General features: G+C 53.4%; 1 protein-coding gene across 3 annotated transcripts in view; it reads right to left on the bottom strand.

Annotated features, from left to right (window-relative positions):
• Nucleotides 1-467: 467 nt before the first annotated feature.
• KCNN3 (potassium calcium-activated channel subfamily N member 3) overlaps nt 468-20,007 on the bottom strand; it is a 133,945-nt gene continuing 114,405 nt past the window's right edge. For 2 of the 3 annotated variants that reach the window (XM_023759292.1, XM_006095088.3), the window contains 4 exons: nt 15,425-15,535; nt 6,099-6,226; nt 5,111-5,180; nt 753-1,049 (listed from right to left, as the gene is read on the bottom strand). In XM_023759292.1, coding sequence (XP_023615060.1) covers nt 753-1,049; nt 5,111-5,180; nt 6,099-6,226; nt 15,425-15,535 — 606 coding nt within the window. Of the gene's footprint in view, nt 558-752; nt 1,050-5,110; nt 5,181-6,098; nt 6,227-15,424; nt 15,536-20,007 lie in introns of those variants that run through there. The other variant, XM_006095090.3, reaches the window with a different exon arrangement.

Genomic DNA, 20,007 nt, shown 5'->3' with positions numbered 1-20,007 from the left:
CAGGCCCCTTTTCATTTGGGTCAAGTTCAAAGACAAGACTTGGATGGGATGTGGGATGGGTGTGTGTGTGTGTGTGTGTGTGTGTGTGTGTGTGTGTGCACGCTCTTGCAAACACACAGGTTTATACGGGTATTGATATTGGATGGATGGGAAATCTGGCTTTTTATTTTTCTGGGTGTGTTTTTTTTCCCATCTCAATTGGGCTTAATGATTGTATAAGGTTTGGGAGGAAAGAAGGACTGTTTTTGGCAAGTTGTGGGCAGCTCTCTTTTCCTTTTGCCATCCAGCGGCTCCCTCAGACAAAAGGAAAAGAGAGAGGTGTGCTCGAGGACCCCAGTGGTGAGGAGCCCACTCCCCAAGCCTCACACGCCCCCTCCCCCAGCGGGTCCCTCTCTGGGCGGTTCACTGTTGGCTGCGTCAGCGCATGTGGCTCCCACTCCCGCTGTGAACACCTGAGATTGAGCGTGGATTTCTGTTCTCCACCAGCTCTGCAGCAAGGGCCCTGCCAGAGGTGTCGCTTCCTGTCATCTCAGCTTCCTGCTTCCAAGGAGAGGCACCTAAACAGAGATTAGATTTCTGGTTTCAAGGCATATCGAACCAAGCACGCTGAATGAACATGAGTTAGTTAAGTAGCTCGGACTCTCTTCTTTACATTCCCTGGTCTCAGCGTTCCTTGATGGCAAAGGGACCAGGAGAGAGCTGATTTGCATCTTAAGACCTATGGGTAATGCTTCTGGAGTGGGGAGGTTTATTTAGCAACTGCTTGAACTTGTGTACGGGGTCGGGAAGGAGGTGGAGCTGACCCCGATCGGGCTGTCGGAGAGTGGGGTGTGGGTGGTGCCCACTGCCACGCTGACGCCCCGGGCCTCGATGATGGCCGAGAGCAGCTGCTGCTGCTGCTGGCGCAGCGTGTCCGCGATGAGCACGGGTAGGGCATTGAAGCTGGCCGTGAGGTGCTCCAGCTTGGACTCCAGGCTCCCAATCTGCTTCTCCAGGTCCTCACTCCGATCGTTGAGCTCTGTGATTAAGTCATACATGACGTTCTGCATCTGGAGGAGGGGCAGAGGGATGAGAGACAGGGGATCACAGGTCATCACAGAGCAATCTGCAGTGGCCAACGTGGAAACTCCTCCAGATTCCAACAGGAGTAACTTCCACTCCAGCCACGCCCGACGTGGCCAAGGCGGCCGCAGCTTACTTTCCGGGAGACACGGAGGCTCAAGGGGAACGCTGGGCTCCCCTCCCCCCATTACAAAAGTAACGCATGTCCTATACAATAAAAGGGTAATATGCAAATCGACCCCAACGGCAGACCGACCAGAATGACTGCTCAACCAGTCACTATGAGGCACACTGACCACCTCTTGGTCCCTTTCCCTGGCTGGCAGGCTCCCATCACCCAATCGCGAATGGAGAACTGGGGATGAGTGGCAGGGGATGCGGGCCGTGCCAGGCCAAGGCCCCTGCCCCATTGGTTGCCCCCACAGAGGGCAACCTGCAGTGGGGGCAGGGACAGTGAGTGGGCGGGAACAGCCAACCTCTTGGCCCTCCCACCCACCCCTACCCTGGCCAGCAGGCTCCGATCTATTGTCTGATGGCAAACGGGGAACCGGGGGTGGGTGGTGGCGGGGGGCGGGGCTGGCTGCCGGCAGCCAGGGAAGATGGCCCTGGTTGCAGGCCAGGCCTAGGGACCGTATGCGCACATGAATTTCGTGCGCCGGGCCTCTAGTTCATTATAAAAAGATATTAGAGAATATGTGTAATGGGAAAGAAGCAGCCCTTTTTTCTTAAATGGAAAGTTCTCATGTTATTACACCCAGCCTTTTAGTTCACATGGCGCTGGCCCCTGGTGATTAAAGCGACGCCGCTGGTGGGGAGCGGACAACGCGAGACTTGGGAGCGAGGTTCCTGGGCGTCTCCACACTCCCAGGTGCCCCTGAGGCAGCAAGGCCGAGGGCCAGCTTGCCGGTCGCTCTGTGTCCTCCCGCCAGGTACGGTGGCTCTCGGGCTCCTGGTCATCTGCCAGTGACACCCTGATCCTATTTCATCAGAAACTTCAAACTACTCTGGAAGATGCAGAAACACTGGTGCCCTCAGGGGCCCAGGGAGTAGGAAATAAGGTGGGAGAGAGAAAAAAGGAGTAAAGGAAGGTGGCCAATATGAGAAACCAGAGAGAAGATGGGGGAAAGGGAGGCTAAAAACACAGCACTTGCCGAAACCGGTTTGGCTCAGTGGATAGAGCGTCGGCCTGCGGACTGAAAGGTCCCAGGTTCGATTCCGGCCAAGGGCATGTACCTGGGTTGGGGGCACATCCCCAGTAGGAGGTGTGCAGGAGGCAGCTGATCGATGTTTCTCTCTCATCGATGTTTCTAACTCTCTATCTCCCTTCCTCTCCGTAAAAAAATCAATAAAATATATTAAAAAAATAAAAATAAAAACACAGCACCTTCCCAGCTGATGACATGCCCACAGGAACCGACTGGTGCCCAGAGGGGGGCTGAAGGCCGGGCTGCCCTCGCGCAGGACACTGTCCCCGGTGCCCTCGGAAGAGCGGGCGGCTTTGGAGTGACAGTGCTTCCTCCATTCATTAGCAGTGAATGACCTCCTCACCTTCCCAGAAGGTGCAAAACCACAAACACATCTGACCACAGGGCACCCCGCTGAGCTGGGCTGAGTCCGGCCCTGGGACTCGGCCCCAGCGCTGCCCGTCGCCTGCTCCTGACCTCGGGACAGTCCATCACTTTGTTCCTTTGGACCTTGGCTTCCTCATCCATGTTCATAATCAGAACGACCGTTCGCAAACCCTTTGTAGTTTACAAGGCATTTTCACAGACGTGGCCTCATTGGATCACTTACGCCTCTGAGGCTAGGAATTGTTTTTACATTTCAGTTGAGGGAATGGAAGTTAGCAAAGAGCCCCAGGCCTCCCAGCCCTGCCACCCGGCATCCAACACCACAGCCACCTGACGCTTCCTCAGCTGGTGGTGGTGGTGGTGGGTGGACCAAAGGGCAGGGCTGGGAGGTGGGAGCTGGGAGGAGAAGCACAGACAGGAAATGGGAAGAACACGGCACTGTCGTCTCCCCTGCGTTGCCTGGTGACCGGAGGCCGGGGAATGTGGACAAATGGGAAACAGGCTGAGCTGCTGCCGGGACCTCGGGGAGACTCCGGGGAGAAGACACAGCCTGGATGGCGCCAGCATTCTCCTCTCCAGGCCTCACAGGGCGCCTGCCCTGCAGCCGTCTCCCCTATCCCTCTCCTCTGCACCCCTTCCTCCCAGGTAACTCGCTCCCAGATTATTAACGTTACTTCCCCACCCCATTCCCATGAGCCTCTTCCCAGGTCACGGAGGTTTTGCTGCACCCAGTCTGTTCTGCGCTCGCCCCACCTCTGTGAGAGGCTGTGGGTGGCGCTGAGGAAAAGCACTCCTTCCAGGTGAGAGGCAGGCAGGAAGCACTGCTGCTTCCAGAAGAAATATCCTGAGGCGTGATGCTGGGCCATTCCTGCATCTCACGGGGTGGGCCCCAGGCCTTGTGAGCCCTACAAGACCCTCCTCCTGGCCACAGCGGATTGGTCCAAGGGTGGACACATGACCCAAACCAGCCATTCATCCCATCTCGGTGAGAGTTCAGCATGAGGATCCACAGGCAGCCGATGGCCTTTGCCGGCGGCTAGAACCAGAAGACTGACTCTCTGGACAGGGGCCTGCCACGGTCGGCTGGGGAGACAGGAGGCAGAGAAAGCTTTCGGGGGTGAGGGGCGGGAGAGAAAAAGAGAGAGAACTGAAGGGGGCACTTGGACAGGAGAGAGCAGAAAGGGTAGGAGGGCTTTCCAGGGCGGGCTCCAGTTAGCTCCTTCCTCCAGTCTGCCCACAGGCCTGCTTTGAGGGTCTGCCTGGAATGAGCCTTCCTTGTATCTTTATAATAAATGCCTCCATTTGAAAACGGAGTCCCGGTGGGTTCCTGGTAAGGGACACACCCAAGGCCCCAGGGAGCTCCCTCCATCCCTCCACATGCCCCCTCCTCCAGGCTCTCAGGAGCCCTGCAGGCCACCTCTGCACCCTCCAGAGGCACACAGGCCTGTGGCTTCTCCCCTACAAGCCTCGCATTCCCTGGTCGGAGCCCCCCAGCCCCCTGAGCTTGGGAGGCCCTTTGTCTGGCCGGATCCCTTCTCTGAACAAGGCGCCTGCACGTGGTGCAACAACCTGCCATTTCCCTGATTGCACCCTCTTTTCAAAGGGTGTTTAATTTGCCTGAGGGAGTTTCTCTTGCTCATCCGGGAACATGTGCCATTATGGTAATTGACATCTGCTGGAATATCCTGCTAGGCTGGCCCTGGGCTGCACGCTTGATATATAATTTCTGTCAGGAGTCAGTGAGAAGGCCTGCAAGGGCGAGGGGGGGCGGAGGGGGGTGCGGAGGTGGGGAGGCCCTCTGTTCAATGGTGCCTATACTCAGCGGCACCAGTGATTTGCAAGAGGAGCGCGTTTCTTTACAGTATTTACAGCAGTTCAGGGCCAGAAACGCAGAAGGACGGTGTGGTGTCCAGCCCTGGGATTCTCAAGGGAGGACTCCCGTTTGGAGCATCTTAACGTTCATCACAGGCCATTTGCCTCTTGAGAAGGAAAGAAATGCACCCCACCCCCAACTCGGGGCGAGAAAAAGCTGGTCTATAAGGACCGAAGGATGCAAGAAAACGAATGTCCGATGATAGCAGCAAACCGGAAGGATTCTCCCCGGTGTGACCTCGGCAGCACCTTGGCCATCAGTGTGCCCCGCCCTGTGCAAACTCGAGCTCATCTTAGGAGCCCTCAGGGTACAGCCAATAGAGCAACACACTACAGAGATGGAGAGGGCAGCTAATGAGTTCCAAGCAAAGACAAACCCGAGAGATTGAACTTGAGAAACAAACGCCAGGTTTTAAAAGGCGACAAGACACACGGGTAGCCTGCACCTGGGAAGGACTTGGACCGAGACCGTTTTCTCACGGAGGAGGCAGTGCCCCTTGCCTTCCTTGCCCTGCACTGTGCAGTGTGAACGCCAGCCACCCCCGAGACGTCTAAAGGCCAGCGCCTGAGGACTCCTTAGGACGGCTTCAGATGTGGCCACTCACCTTGGAGAGGTCCACCAGGGTGTTGGCTTGGTCGCTCAGCTTCCTCTGCTCCATCTTGACACTCCTCAGTCTGCGGAAAAGAGTTGGGACGGCCGCGGTCTTGGAGTGCACGCGAAGGTTTAGCCCCACCAGCAGATTCCGCATTCCCATCAGTTCATCTGGTTTGGAACCCAGCGCGGGAACCTCAAACATGGGTGACAACTGACCAGAATCAAGGGCTTGTCAGGTCCCCAGAAAGCAAATCCTCGTCTCCATGCATGCTTGTCTTCAGTCACTGTGGGTTCTCACTGCTCCCAGATCAATTTCTGGCGTCTACGCCTTTGTCTACCCAGCGGTGGGGAACATTTTTTTTTTTCCCCACCAAGGGCCATTTGGATATTTATAACATCATTTGCGGGCCATACAAAATTACCAAGTTAAAAATTAGCCTGCTCTATTTGGTCAAACATTTAATTAACTCACCCCTAATGCCTTGGCAGGCAGGGTCGGACCAAATGATTTCGCTGGCCTTATGCGGCCCGAGGGCCGGACGTTCCCCACCCCTGGTCTAGGCTATGCCTTCCACCTTGAACGCCCTACTCTCGGCCTTTCAGGGTTTCCCCAGAACTTCTAGGTCAGAATAACGGCTTTCACCCTCTATTTTCTCACTCTGCTTTAAAAAACATGTCTCTTATAGGAAGCACTGACCACAATGTGTTCTGCTTGAGTTGTAATGTGGGGTGTGTGTGTGCGTGAACTGTGAGAACCCTTAGAGCCTCTTCCTCTAAGTTTCACCTTCCATGGCAGCCTGCCCAATGCCTGGCAGTGGCAGGTGCACCAAATGAATAAACAGAATGGCCTGGGTCCCCTTTATCGCCCCCGGGGCTCACCGAGTGGGACAGAATGGATCTCTCCTATCCTCTGAGCGTGCAAGGAGGGACGGGCCGAGCTGTGGGGTCCCACCCCTCCTAACTTGGCCGTCCGCTGGCCCAGCTCCCCGCCTACTCACTGGTGGATAGCTTGGAGGAACTTCCTCTGGTGCTTCCTGACTTTGGCGTGGTCAATCTTCTTCAGCAGCTTCGTGTGTTTGTAGATGAGCCACGTCTCCCGGAGGACGTTGGCGGCAGCATTCTTGATCTACGGAAGAGTAAGGAAAGCAGGTTGCTGTCTGGTTCGGTTTCCTAATTTCACATCAGCCGTTTTCCTGTGTGCTGAGATAGTCTATCTCCTAAGGAAACGGCTCTGCAGTGATCTAATTCCTTAATCAAATCATGGCCTCTGAGGGTGGGTGAGGAACACGCATCTCCTGCTGACCCTGCGCCGGGTGCGGTACCCTGGAGCCTGAAGTTGGGGGGTGTTTCTTGCTCTTCCTTAATTATTTCGGGACTGCCTCCGACTGCTGTTGCTGATGCTATATTTAGACAAGCTGCCTTAACAAGACCTGGGGGCCCGGGGCACCTTTTGAACAGATAACTATATACCATTGCTGCCCTCGCACGCGGAGTTCCAGTGCAGAGACTCCCATGGTGCGTGGCTTGCATTCGGAGAGTCAACAGTTCCTATCAGCTGGAGGTTTTTAAGGGCCTTTGAGGAAAAGTCTTTCCCACCAAACGGAGCCATAGGTGTCCGCAAATCCATTGTTTCCAAACACATTTACCCCGCAATCTCACATGTAACTGTAAGTGGCATGAAGCTGAACGAATTGAAAGCTGTATCTGAAAATTGGTGAAGACATTTAGGCGTGAAAACAGAGCTGCCTCTTCCCCTACCCTGGCTCCCTCACTGTGCGCTGCGATCACACGTTTCAACATACGACGCTGTCACCGACTGACATGGAAGCCACGGATGTCACCCGGCCCGAGACTGAGCGGAGACATATGAACGGCATGCAGATGGCTGGGGACAGAGCTGTAGCCCAAACACAGACATCCTCAGCAATTGGCAACAAGAGCAGGCGGAAACGTCTCTTATTAAGCACGCGCGCAACAGCCTTTGGTTAACCATTCCCATGTCTGACAGCCACGCACGCTGGCACAGGCCCCCAGGCCCGGGGCCTGGAATGAGTAGGTCAGCCCAGGAGAAATCAGGTCACCAGCCAGAAAAGGTTTTAATAAAACTGGCGAGTCCAGGCTCGCTGCTGCAGACTGACATCAACAGATGGGACGTTGTTAAAATCCTGGGACATGTGGGGAGGCCGGGGGAACATTGTTTTGCAGGCTGAAAACTTTTGTATGTGTTTTCAAAATTTATGACTCAGGCTGGGTTACATTTTTCATTGGCGCAGAAGTGATGTTCTTAAAAGAACAGCTAAGTCTTCTCAGAAATGTCTAAGTGACATAAATAGTGCTTTTTTTCCGTTCAGTAAAAATCCACTATGACAACAGTTTTAATGACTTAATTGCCCAACTTGGGTAATTTCTTGCTTGGAAGGAAGCAGGTCGTAGTGAGTATGAGCTGGAAATCGAGTGTCCAGGCGAGGGGGGTCTCTGGATTCTGTCCAGGCTGCACAGAAGGGAACCCCTTCTCTCTGCATAGAACAGTCTTCTGTAGGAAGAGGGCCATTTGACACGTGATCGCCTCAGTTTCCCTGGGTGCTTAGCCTCCAAGGAGAGCCTCCCAGGAAAATATCAGGAAACCCTGCCCTGGCCTTTAGGAGACCAGCAGAGCCCTCGCTCCAAGGCTCCTCGTCCCGTGGAGTTAAGGCACAAAGGTGCCGATGGCCCTGACCGGTTTGGGTCAGCGGATAGAGCGTCGGGCCTGTGGACTCAAGGGTCCCAGGTTCAATTCCGGTCAAGGGCATGTACCTTGGTTGCGGGCACATCCCCAGTGGGGAGTGTGCAGGGGGCAACTGATCGATGTTTCTCTCTCATCGATGTTTCTAACTCTCTATCCCTCTCCCTTCCTCTCTGTAAAAAATCAATAAAATATATTTAAAAAAAAATAAAGGTGCCGATGGGCCTCTGACAGTCGTCTCTGTGTCCACGTCTCTGTGTCCACGTGGAACGAACATTTGCATTTGAAAAGCCTGCAGGTGGATTCTGGTTCCAGCAGTTAGGAAGCAGTTGAGGAGTAAATGCTTAATTATCTATAAGATGGGGAAAAAGAAGGCCTTTCTTTAAGGTTGATAGGAGGCCCAGAGGAGGCCACGATGGTGGAGCTGATCGTCTGAGGCTATATGTCAGCAGCACAGGTCTGAGTACTTCATGTGCGTGGACTCAGTTAATCTTCACAACCACCCCATCAGGCAGGAACTAATATTATCCCCATTTTACAGACGAGGAAACCGAGACACAGACCGAGACCAGGAAGTTCTAAGTGGCAAATTGAGTCCAAATGGATTTGTGTTACATACACAAACTGATATTGGTTATGGTCATCTAGCCCAAACCCCTATTTAAAAGGAAACCTGTGTTGACTCAGGAACCAAGAGGTCACCAGTTCGATTCCTGGTCAGGGCACATGCCCGGGTTAAGGGTTTGAGGTGTGCAGGAGGCAGTTGATCAATGATTCTCTCAACGTTAATGTTTCTATCCCCCTCTCCCTTCCTCTCTCTCTCTCTCTCTCTCTCTCTAAAAAAAAAAAAAATCAATAAAAACATATTTAAAAAAATAAAAGGAAACAGCTTCAGAGATAGGCTTTGAGGGCCAGAATCACACAGCTAGCTAATGGCAAAGTCAAAACAAGAGCCAGGTCCAAGAGGAGCAGAAGGTTTGCATGTGGTCGGAAGAAAGACCTGCCTAGATTTTATCTCTACACAAACAAAATTATTTCCTGTTTTCCAGGACCAAGGAATCGGAAAGGACATTAGGAGATTTTTTAATCATCTTGGCCTCCACTTAGCAATATGACAGGACAGGGAGTCCATGTCCTACACTTCGCTTCAGCCCCAATGCGAGGCGCTGAAGTCACAGCGCAGCCCGGGCGGCGGAGAGAAGCAGTCGCATCGTCTTTATGGGTCTGCACAGGAGGCCCCTGTGTATTCGGGGAACTGATGCGAAAGGCCAGCGTCGGTGCTGGCTCCGAAATTAATTGCCAGCAAACAGCCTGGCACAACGCTAAGGAGATCAATATCTGCAAGAGGAAAAGAAATAGGCTTTTAACTGCTCTGCGCTTTCCCAGGTTGACAGTAACGGCTGCTGTGACCAGGGTCTCCCTTCAGTTCACCTGGCAGATGAGTATCCTTAGGAGGGGGAGCTGCTGAGGTCGTGTGCCTTTCTTGAGGTTCACTGAGCCCCTGATGGGGCTTGGGTGCCCTCTGAGCTCTCCTGGTAGATGGGGGCACCGGGGCCAGAGGTGCTCCTGGGGGAGGGATGGGTCAGGGCACTGGGAGACCCTGAGCAAGGTCGGCCACGACCAGATGGGGTCAGGAATGGTTAGAAGAGGGCCTTTGTGCGTGGAAGGCTGGCTGTTCTGCTCCCCGAATCCATAAGCCTATGAGCTGATCATTTTCTCTGCATATGTTCTCCACCCAAAAAAAATGTATGCTTTCATTCTGATGAATGCCAGATGGGCTCAGTGACCTACATACTTTAGGAAGAGCTTTAAGGCTAATGGGGTTGAGCAAGGAAGTCATCCGAAGAAGATCTTGCAAGTAATAGTGACAGCTAACATTTACTGAGCACTTACTGTATGCTGGGCCCTGTGCTTTCGAAACACTTGGTGTTTGCAGTGTTTTATTAGCTCTCAGAAAAACCTCACAAGTGGATGCAATTATTATCTCCTCCTTGGACCTGCTACTAAATCTCTCCGAGACTCAATTTTCTCATTCATTCCTTCAAAAAACCTTCGCCAAGACACTGTCCTAGGAAGTGAGAAGACCAAGATGCGCAGCCCAATAACATTCAAGCCCCCGTGGGGTTTGTAATCTTGTGGAGACAGCACGCAGTTTGTAATATATCATCAGAGAAAAAGACAGCAGCGCGCTATCTCGAGAGGATGCAAGTGCGACCGATCTGAAAAATGGGGTTGGAGTGTTGATTCAATGAGAATGCACTCCCAACGCGTAGCACGGAGCCTGGCCACAGTGCTCTTCAATGTAGCTTCGTGAATACCCCCTCCCCCCAGGTGGAGGTCAGCTTCTTTCTCCTCACTGCCTCCTAACAAGAGAGAACATTAAACAGAACACAGAATTCTGTCCCTTGAGCTCTTGGCCATATCATCCAAGTCCAGGGCTTGCTCAGGCCGCCTCCCTGCCAGGGTAACTGGCCACTCGGTAGTTATTACAGAGGGACTGCAGGCTGCAGAAGGAACACGAGACAGGGACGAGAGAGGCACCTTGTTGGACTCCCCGTGTCTCCAGAAGCCACAGGCAGACCTGGGCGCTCCCCTGGGGGACATCTTTAGCATGGGGGGGGGGAGGGGGCTGGAGAAGAGGAAGGGCGGTGGGAAGGTCAGGCTGTGAGGTGAGTGTGCCTTAACTTTAACAAGTTCTCAAGTCGCATTTAGATGAACTGAGGGCTGATGAACATCACAACCTGAGAACCTAGAGCCAGCTCCATTGGACACATGGCTGGGGAGCAAGGCCCGCCCCTTTCCCCCTCTGCCAACCCCTACCCTTCCCCCTCAGCCACCCTGACTTCCTGCAGCTGCCATCTCTTTCACCTCCCTACTCTTCCCTCTCTCCTTCCTTCCCCCTCCCTTCTCAGGCCTCCCTGTCCATCTCACCTGGAGGCTCCACCCCCATGGAACTGGGGCTCCACCCCCATGGCTGGCAGGAGTTGGGGGCAGGAGCGGGAAGAGATGTATTTCTGCGGTTCAAAGTTGGAGTGTGAAGCTCTTCCCCATAGCAGCACGGTAATGAATGGTGGCGATTTCTATAACGCTATTCACGTGACGCTCAGTGAGTTTGGAGGTAACCCGGCTTTGCTCTCCAGCAGCCCCGGAACCCTAACCACCATGCTGAGTTCCAGGGAACTGACTGCTCTGGGAAATCCACTGGGTGACGGCTGGAGAGCTGCCCGCAGGCCTGAGGACAGACTGCAGCCCCCGCTAGGACCCGGCTAGCTGTGATGGCCGGGCCACCCTGGCCCTCACTGGGCCAGAGAGCCACATTCCCAAGGATGCTCCCAGCTCAAACGCTGTTTCTATGTCTACTGTCCCACCCTTGTCTGGGGCAGAACCCTTGTGGGTAATAGAACTTACAGTCCTCTTCTGGGGAGAATTAGCATTCCCGACAACTGCTCCATCGATTCTCTGATACATTTTAAAGAGATTAAGACCTGTTACGGAATCCACTCTTGGGACCAACCAGTTGTCAGCCACCAATCTAGTGTCCCTTAACCAGACTTTCTGTACCTGGTACAACACTGACGACTTGTCTTTTCCTATCAAAGACCTGACCATGAGTAAATCTTTGAATCAGTCTGCTGAGAAAAAAAAAAAATCTGCTTTTCCCAGCAGGATTGTGATAACACTTTGACATATGCTCAGAATTAGAAGTTTTCTTTCGCACTGTTCAGTAGGTACACGGGGATCACTGAAGGATTCTGAGCAGGTGCTAATGTGTTCAGAGCTACGTCTTAGAGGCTAAGGAGACCCACGGGGAGGCAGAGCGGAGGATGACTGGGTTAGAGCGGTGATGGTGCAAGACCGAGGGGATGGTGGCTTTCGGCATGGCGGGGCAGAGGGCCATGGAGAGGGCGGCAGGCACGAGCAGCCGTGGCCATGGCAAGGTCAGCTCAGGCTCAGACACTGCTCGCAGCCCTGTGGGTCCAGATGGTACTAGTTTTTTCAGGCGTGGGGAACAGTGACGTCATTCGCTGACCAGGGAAGTCGGGAGAAGGAACTAATTAGGGAAGATTTGGGTATGGCTTCATGGGGGAAAGGTACTTGGATGAAGTATTTGGTGCGAGAACCCCTTGTGGCAAGGATAAAAAAGACACAATCCTCAGCCGGTGGCACACGCCGGAGACATGAAGAGTAGGTGCGGCAAACAGAACGGCTCCTGTCCATGGTGCCTCTTAAGCCAAGGGTGTCCCTGGGCAGCGTGTCTTGCCTTTAGAAAGGAGAGGTGCTCTGTGAGGGCAGGCAGTAAGGATGAGGGCAGGGACCAGTCCCCCCAGAACACAAAGTGTGGCGTCCAGCAGGTGACCCCGTGATGGATGCGTTTAGTTACATAACACAGAGAGATGGGGACCTGGGGCGTCGAGGGGGAGAAAAGATGGGGAGCTGGCGTCCTTTTTGCAGTCTCTCTGTGTGTCACTGACATACATGTTATCGAACGGCCTAGCGGTGAGCAATACATTGTAATTACAGAACAACCATGGCAGTAACCCGCAAAGCCAGCGTGAGAAGACCCGAGGGCATAAACACAGACAGGATGTTGCATCAGGGTGACAAGTCATACAAGCGGGAGAAGAAGAGCCGTGGGATGCGGGAGAACCAGAAACCGAGTTCGTACTCCCCACCAATAAACACATAAAAATCGTGTGACTCAACTGGCAAAGACAGGGTGATCAAACACTGGAACGGGTATTTCTGTGATTAATAGGTTACAGTTCTCTTTTTGTTTTTGCTTCGGTGTTTGAGGAATGAAGGTTGCTTGCACTTGTAAGAGATAAGAGGTTGCTTTTAACTGCGAAATTGAATTGTCCCCTCCTGCGAGTCACAGCTGGTTCCTCCCACAACTGGATGTTTCTCTGAGATCGTATGAATAGGCTGTGAGCCTAGCATCGCTGTGACCCCTGAGCCACTCCGGCTGGACACGCTGGGCCTTTTGGAGGGGACAGAGGACAGACGGGGCGACCCCAGGGAGAGGAAGGGGGGCTTCCCTGAGCAGGCCAAGCTGGCAGCCGGTCTCCGCACTCAAGGTTGTCCCAGAACCTTTGGGAGTCCCGGTCCCTCCAGCTTTGGAAATACCTCCCCGTCAGAACCATGGTGTTTGTGTTGTTTGGCTCTCTGGGAAAAGATACTTGACATCCAAGGGACATCTCAACAGACGGGGAGTTTTGAGAGAAGTGAGACGTTGTGCGATTACAACGGTGCCTTGCACTCACGAACGAGCAATAAACATTTGCTGATTTGATTCTCAGGCCTACTTTTCAAGGAGAAAGTGGACTGACTTGAGGAGGGTGGCAGGCAATTGTTTCTGAAAGATTGACATTAGCCACCACAATCTCATCTCCTTGGCAATCGTGCTGCAGGAACATTGTTTACTTTCCTGTCAGGGGAGGGAGCTGGCTTTCCCCGGCTTTATTTTCCTCCGGAGTCTGATAGACGGAGTGAAAAACGGAGGACGAAGGAATGACATGAAACACAGAGCATCCCCTTGGTTCCAGAAAGCAAACCCAGAGCAGAGAGACTGTCCATGTCCCGGCTTCTGAGGAGGTTTTAGAGGCCAAACTCGTTGGCAGGGGCTCCTGCACAGAATTGTTTCAGGGAAATAGATGCAAGTGCATTTGCACAGCGGTGCTCTGAGCTCCTTTGTGACTTGCTCGGTACCAGGCATAGCTTCTGCTCGCGTTACAGTCACGGGGCTGCACGAGAGCAGCCGGGTCCCAGGGTTGTGGGTGAAACCTGCATGGCCCACCCCTGGGTACAATCCTGCCATCTTGACGTTATGAATCACGTTTTCTTTTGTACAATGGACAGCTCAGGCCCACCATGTACCATATGCAGGAAATCCTCACTTAACATTGTCGACAGGTTCTTAGAAATGCGACAAAATGATGTGTAACAAAATCACTGTGCTTGGCCGGCGTGGCTCAGTGGTTGAGCATTGAACTATGGACCAGGAGGTCATGGTGTGATTCCTGGTCAGGGCACATGCCTGGGTTGCGGGCTCCATCCCCAGTAGGGGGCGTGCAGGAGGCAGCCTATCAATGATTCTCTCTCATCATTGACGTTTCTCTCTCTCTCCCTTCTTCTCTGAAATCAGTAAAATATATTTAAAAAACAACAACAATAAAATCAATGTTACCTTAGCACCAACAAGAATTAAGTCCCTATGACATTACAGCAACATTATAACAAAACATCATTATCCAAGGCCCTGCCGCACAACCATCTGTATGTCACCAACATCAGAATATTTGCCTGTACCCGTTCCTTTTCACAACTGTGGAGGCTCTCAGAGAACCCGATACATGTAATCAAAGACCAAACAATCATGCACCATAAATAATTCTGCCGAGAAACCGGAGAGGCCTTGGCAACAGCGCACCCTCCCCTGCCTTCCCCGGGCGCTTGCTCATCCTCGGCCATCCTCCTCTCTCTCTGTTCTCCCCTCCCGCCTTGGTCTCTATTTCTAACACATCTTTACTGGGCTGCAACATTGGTCACTGACATTTTTCTCTAGCTTTCAAAAACCCAAATCAGCCTGGCTGGCGTGGCTCAGGGGTTGAGGGTCAACCTGTGAACCAGGAGGTCACGCAGTTCAATTCCCGGTCAGGGCCCACGCCCGGGTTGCAGGCCTGATCCCCAGTGTGAGGCCTGCAGGAGGCAGCCGATCAATGATTCTCTCTCATCATTGATGTTTCTATCTCCCTCTCCCTCTTCCTTCCTTTCTGAAATTAATAAAATTATTATTTTTTTAAAAAAAATCAAAATTCGGTTGGGCCTTCTAACCCAGTTCGGTCCTAAATGAGAAGCCCTTGCTATGGCGGCCAAGGCCCCACACAGGGTTTGGATACTTGCTCATCTCAGAAAGAGGAGATTGTGCAGGGACTCCTTCGTTCCGCCTGCAGCTCTACAGAATGTTCCATCGGCGCTCCCGCCTGCCTGCTTCTGTCTCTTCCGAGGGGCCTTTTCTTCCCTGACAATGCAGTGGGGTGTCAGGCCCAGCGCGCTCCCCCTTCCCGCACATTTCCACTGTTCATCCTTCCGAACCATTCGCACAGGGTACAAGTGAGAGGCGTCAGCCAGTTACAGCCCAAAAGGGGAGAGCCGGATACCAACATTGTCTGAGAACGGGAGCTCTACAGCGACGATCCTCTCTAATGACATTTTTGAAAGCATTGGATTTAGATCCAGTTCCCATTGCGTGTTTAAGACTCTCGACTGCCCTTCCTAATGAGGCTCATGAAAATATTTGAGCATAAACACAACCGCTGCCTCACGCTGGGTGATTTATTCAATTACCACGAGGCAAGGGAGCGGGCTGCACCCCCGTGTGCTTTGGATTTAACTGTCGGGAAAGCGCTTTGGTTGCCGGCGCCATGCGCAGCCAGTTAACAGAAGACTCGCCTCTTTTGTGGAGGCTGTTCACAGGGGCCTGGGGCTCCCTCTATCCTCCCCTGCAAGGAGTCACCCCCGTCTATACCACGTGACTGCTGCCCTCCAGATCGGCTTCCACACGGGTCTGAAGCCCCCGTGAAGGTGCGAGCAGCGGCGTCTTACCCGCTTGGTGAGCTGAGTGTCCATCATGAAGTTGTGCACGTGCTTCTCCGCTTTGGTGAGCTCCAGCTTTCGGGCCACCACGGCCACCACCAGGGCGGTGCAGCCCGCACCCTGTGGGGGGACAGCAAGAGGACCGGGGAGAGAGCGACATCATTACGAGGCAAGGGTCAGGCGGGAGGCTCAGGGTGCTCCCGGGGCCACCGTGGGGTTCTGGGAGTGGAGCGGGGCCCGGAGCCCTCTGGCCGGTCAAAGCCACCTAACCTGCCCGGGCCCTGCTTCCTGCCCCACGAGAAGGTCTGCATTGCCCGTGGCTTAGCTGCAGAGCCTGAGTCTTCATGGAACTTGCTAGTTCCCCATGAAGCAGGACTCCCAAGGGGGCTGAAGCTCTGGGGGAACGAACATGCAGCCATCCGGCCACCTGCCAGGCTGTGCGGGGGACACGGCGGGGCTGGCACGCGCAGGCCCCGCTCCCTCATGCGTGTCAATCCCACTGCCGCTTCCAGACCAGGGGACCCGGAGGAGAGGCCACACACACGCTGGAGGGAGCATGGCTGCTGCTGGCAGAGTTTTCCTGTAAATAATCTAATAAAGAGGGAACACGTCCCCCCAGATCGCCTCCCGGGGGGATCACTGGTTGGCCTGAGTCTGTTCTCTCCACGCTGCCTGCTCCTCTGTTGGGGCTTCTTACCCGAAGGTCTAGGCTCTGACTCAGCACAAGGAAGTGATTCTTTCTCAGAGATTTTTAAAGATGATGACAATCTTGCCTCCGACCAGGATTCTAAGGGAACGCGCAGGGGCCTCAGTATTTCGCAGAGCAGCTTTCCTATTCTGCCCAGGAAGGTCCATTGCAGGGGGTAGAGGGAGGGTGAGCAAAAGAAGCAGGTTCCCCTGGACTCATGCTCTCTCCTACTCCCCTGGGCGCATGCTTGACTGTCTGAGCTCACCACCGCCCCCTGCAGCTGTCACCCTCGTCCTGCACACCGGCCCGGCCCCGCCTGACCTCCACGCATGGAAGGAGATGACACGCTCAGCAAAGCCCACAGTCTAATCCTCGGCTGCAACAATAGAGTTGCCACAGAGCCCAGCTTAGCAGTTGAGGTTCAAGGACTGAAGGACTCAATCAGTGACAGTTCTGGCTCATCAGGCCTCACAGAATGTGTGAGAAATGGTGAGGAATGTTCTCAAAGGTACATTATCTGGATCCGAGTTGGGAGGAGCAGGTGCGGGTAGAGCAGTGCCGCCCGTCTCCTCTGCAATCTCTCTTCCCTTCTCGACAGGTTGGCAAAGGCTGGTGTAAGGTTCTGGCAGGGCTGAAGTTGGCAAAGCTCCCTTTAGCTTTTCACAAGGTTCCACGAAAACAATCTCATGGCTCTCGGTACATTTGGTCATTTGGTCAGCCACCCCTTGGCCACCCATTTATAGCACAACAAACGGAGCCTTTCTTTTCTGACCTCAATTTTCTCTCTTGTTCAGGGACGGCCCTATTGCCTTGGCATCTGTAACTTAGAAGAGACTCTGTGGCCAGTTTTCAAAAGGATATGTATGGGCAGTTGGGCAGCCTGGTCTGTGGCTGTAATCAAGTTAGCCAGGCCTACACACACACACACACACACACACACAACTCGATTTAAATCAGCCCCGAGAGCCGGGGGCAGAGCAAGCCTGAAGGAGTTGCCCTGCTCACCGTGCCACTGAGGGAATTTCATCCAATCTCTCCCGAATGTCCCGGGTCAGGACGGAGTGCTCCATGGTCCTGCCACAGCCCCGCAGCGCGGCAGCTTGAGTGCAGGGGGCTTCTAATGAGAAGCTAGAGCAGTGATGGCGAACCTTTTGAGCTCGGCGTGTCAGCATTCTGAAAAACCCTAACTTAACTCTGGTGCCGTGTCACATATAGAAATTTTTTGATCTTTGCAACCATAGTAAAACAAAGATTTATATTTTTGATATTTATTTTATATATTTAAATGCCATTTAACAAAGAAAAATCAACCGAAAAAATGAGTTCGCGTGTCACCTCTGACATGGGTGTCATAGGTTCGCCATCACTGAGCTAGAGTATTTCCACCAAGGAAATATCTGTCGTATATGATTAAGATGCATTCCTGCATGGAGGCAGGAGGGTGGACTAGATGATGTTTCCCCATTTCTTTCTGTTTAAAAATGTCAAGACTCCCTTATAGATCTCTCTCTGGAGGATGCTGGGCTCTTAACCCCTCATTCTAACTTGAATAGAGAGCAGTGGGCTACTCCCAGCTTTATTTTTCTTTTAGAAAATCCATCATCTGGATGTAATTAAGGAAGTAGCCGATAAGGAAGCCTAACTTGGTCCTTTCCATTAAGAAGCAGCCTTGTTAAGGCGGGGGCCAGACATCTGCAGCCTTCAGAAGGTGGTGGGCAGTATGCTGAAATCCACATTAGAGAGAGAGAGAGAGAGAGAGAGAGAGAGAGAGAGAGAGAGAGAGAGAGAGAGGAGAAGGGAAGGGGAAGTGAAGGAAAGAGGGGATGCGGAGAGAGAGAGCTGGAGTGGAGACTGCGATGGGGAAGAAGTTGTGCTCCACCCTGAGCAGCATGGGACAGAACAGGGAAAGAGGAAAGGACGAAGCAGAGGCGTCAGAAAAAAGGATGGGCCGGTGGGACTGAGAAAGGGAGGCCGGAAGAACAAGGCGCCTAAGGCTTGAGTCAAAGTTAATGGTCAACTCTGGCTCTTCAGAGGACATAAAGCAAGTGTTGGGGGACCCCCTCCCTGCTGTTGTGCTCACTCTAAGTGGTATAATGATCACTTTGGGGGCTCATGAGCCTTTTTACTCACAGCTTATCAGTCTGATGTTCCCACAGGGGCAGCCTGGGAATCCTTGCGGGATGCGGCAGCGATGTGGGTTGGTATTAAGAGAGAAATTGCCAAGGACTTGGGCTGATTTGGGGGTGTGACAGTGCACGCTGTCCTAGCGTGGAATCTCAGAAATGGCTGGCGGACAGAGGGGGGCGTGCGAGGAGAGGATGGACGGGGGCAGACAGAAAAGGGCCAGCAGCTGCTGGTCTGCCTTCCATGGGGTCAGACTGTGGAGATAATCCATGACTCAGACTGTTGCCTTCAGATGTGCCAAGCCCTGAATCACAGATGACACCAGCTGGATTCTCTGGGCCTTCTCGAACTCCTATTTCCACGGGAGGGTGGGAGGAGGAGGTAGGGTCCACCTCTAATGAGATCACACTGTCCAGGGTACATGAGGAGCAGGAGCACAGGAGTGAGTGAGCAGAGAGAGAGAGAGAGAGAGAGAGAGAGAGAGAGAGGCTGGCAGGGGATGAACAGGCCTAACTCATCTATGGATTTGGACCCAAATCCGAGACCTCGGCTCCTCTACACGGCTCCTCCCACTTCTTGTTTCCAAGACACATTTTCCAGCTGGAAAACCTTAGACTCTGGAAAGACGAGTCTCCCCAGGGGGAAAGCATGAGGTGTTCTTCACTTAAGGAGCAGAAAAGAAAAGAAAACACAAATGAAAGTGACAAATGGAGGAGGGAAGCCTGGAGGATGTGCGGTTGGATTCTATTTCTGCCACAGATTCCATGTAACAACTAAAATAACATCAATTGGTTTGAAACCAAGGTGTTTCAGGGGAGAGGCTCGCTCTTCTAAAACTGACATTAAGCAGATGTCTCGCTGAGCCCTCTCTTCCCTCCTCCCCAAATGACTCAATTTGTTCTACCTTGTGCTTCATCACCGCTTTCCTTGGCAGTTCAAAGGAGCATCCCTCACGCCGCCTCAGGGGAAGCTCAGGGTCCCCGGGGGACATCCTGGAAGCTTTGGTCTCTTTGTCCAGAACGTAGGAAAGGCCCGCAGAGCCAGCCCGGTTTTAGAAAATGGCTCCACGGACACAGGGCTCCTACCGAGCAGTCTTGGGGGCCCCAAAGGTTCCCCAGGTGCCTGCAGGCCTCTCGGTAAGGGGAGCTGTGATTCCCAAGCCCGGAGACGGAGCAGGGAGAGCTCTCTGCCCGGTGACGGTCATCGTCAAATCCTCTGCGGACCCCGGTAAACCTGCTTTTGCAGTTGAAGTCTTTCAAGCACCCGAGGTCTGTGCCAACAATGTCAAGTTGCTCAGACAATTATATACCCTGCTTAATGGTTGATAATTACCCCGTTACTGGGATTGCCAAGAGAAAACAATGATTAAGACTATTTGCAGCCCGCACACACAAATCTTCCCTTCCCCTTCCCAAGCAGGCCTTGTCTTGGCCTGCAGGGTGTCCATGGCAACCAAACAGGAAGCCGTACCTTTCATGAAGGCACTTGCAATAATAATTCCGAGATGCACACAGTGCTGGGAGGCGGGGGGGGGGGGGGGGGGGGGGGGGGGGGGGGAGGCATGAGAGAGGACTTTCAGCAACCAGAAGCCCTGGAAAGGAGTGACTCAGCTGGAAAGGTCACATTGGTTAGAAAATGACCCTGGGGTTCCACCCGGTGGCTGACCCCAGAGTGAGGCCACGGACTGTAATTTGGATGAAAACCCTGAGATGAATGGAGGAAGCCCCCCCCCCCCAACTCCTGTGTAGAGAGAGGTACAGGTTGGTGCATCAGGGCTCAT

Source organism: Myotis lucifugus, unplaced genomic scaffold (assembly GCF_000147115.1).
Source record: "Myotis lucifugus unplaced genomic scaffold, Myoluc2.0 scaffold_151, whole genome shotgun sequence".
Taxonomy (NCBI): domain Eukaryota; kingdom Metazoa; phylum Chordata; class Mammalia; order Chiroptera; family Vespertilionidae; genus Myotis; species Myotis lucifugus.
The sequence above is the reverse complement of the archived record's forward strand: the minus strand, read 5'-3'. Positions and strand labels throughout refer to the sequence as shown.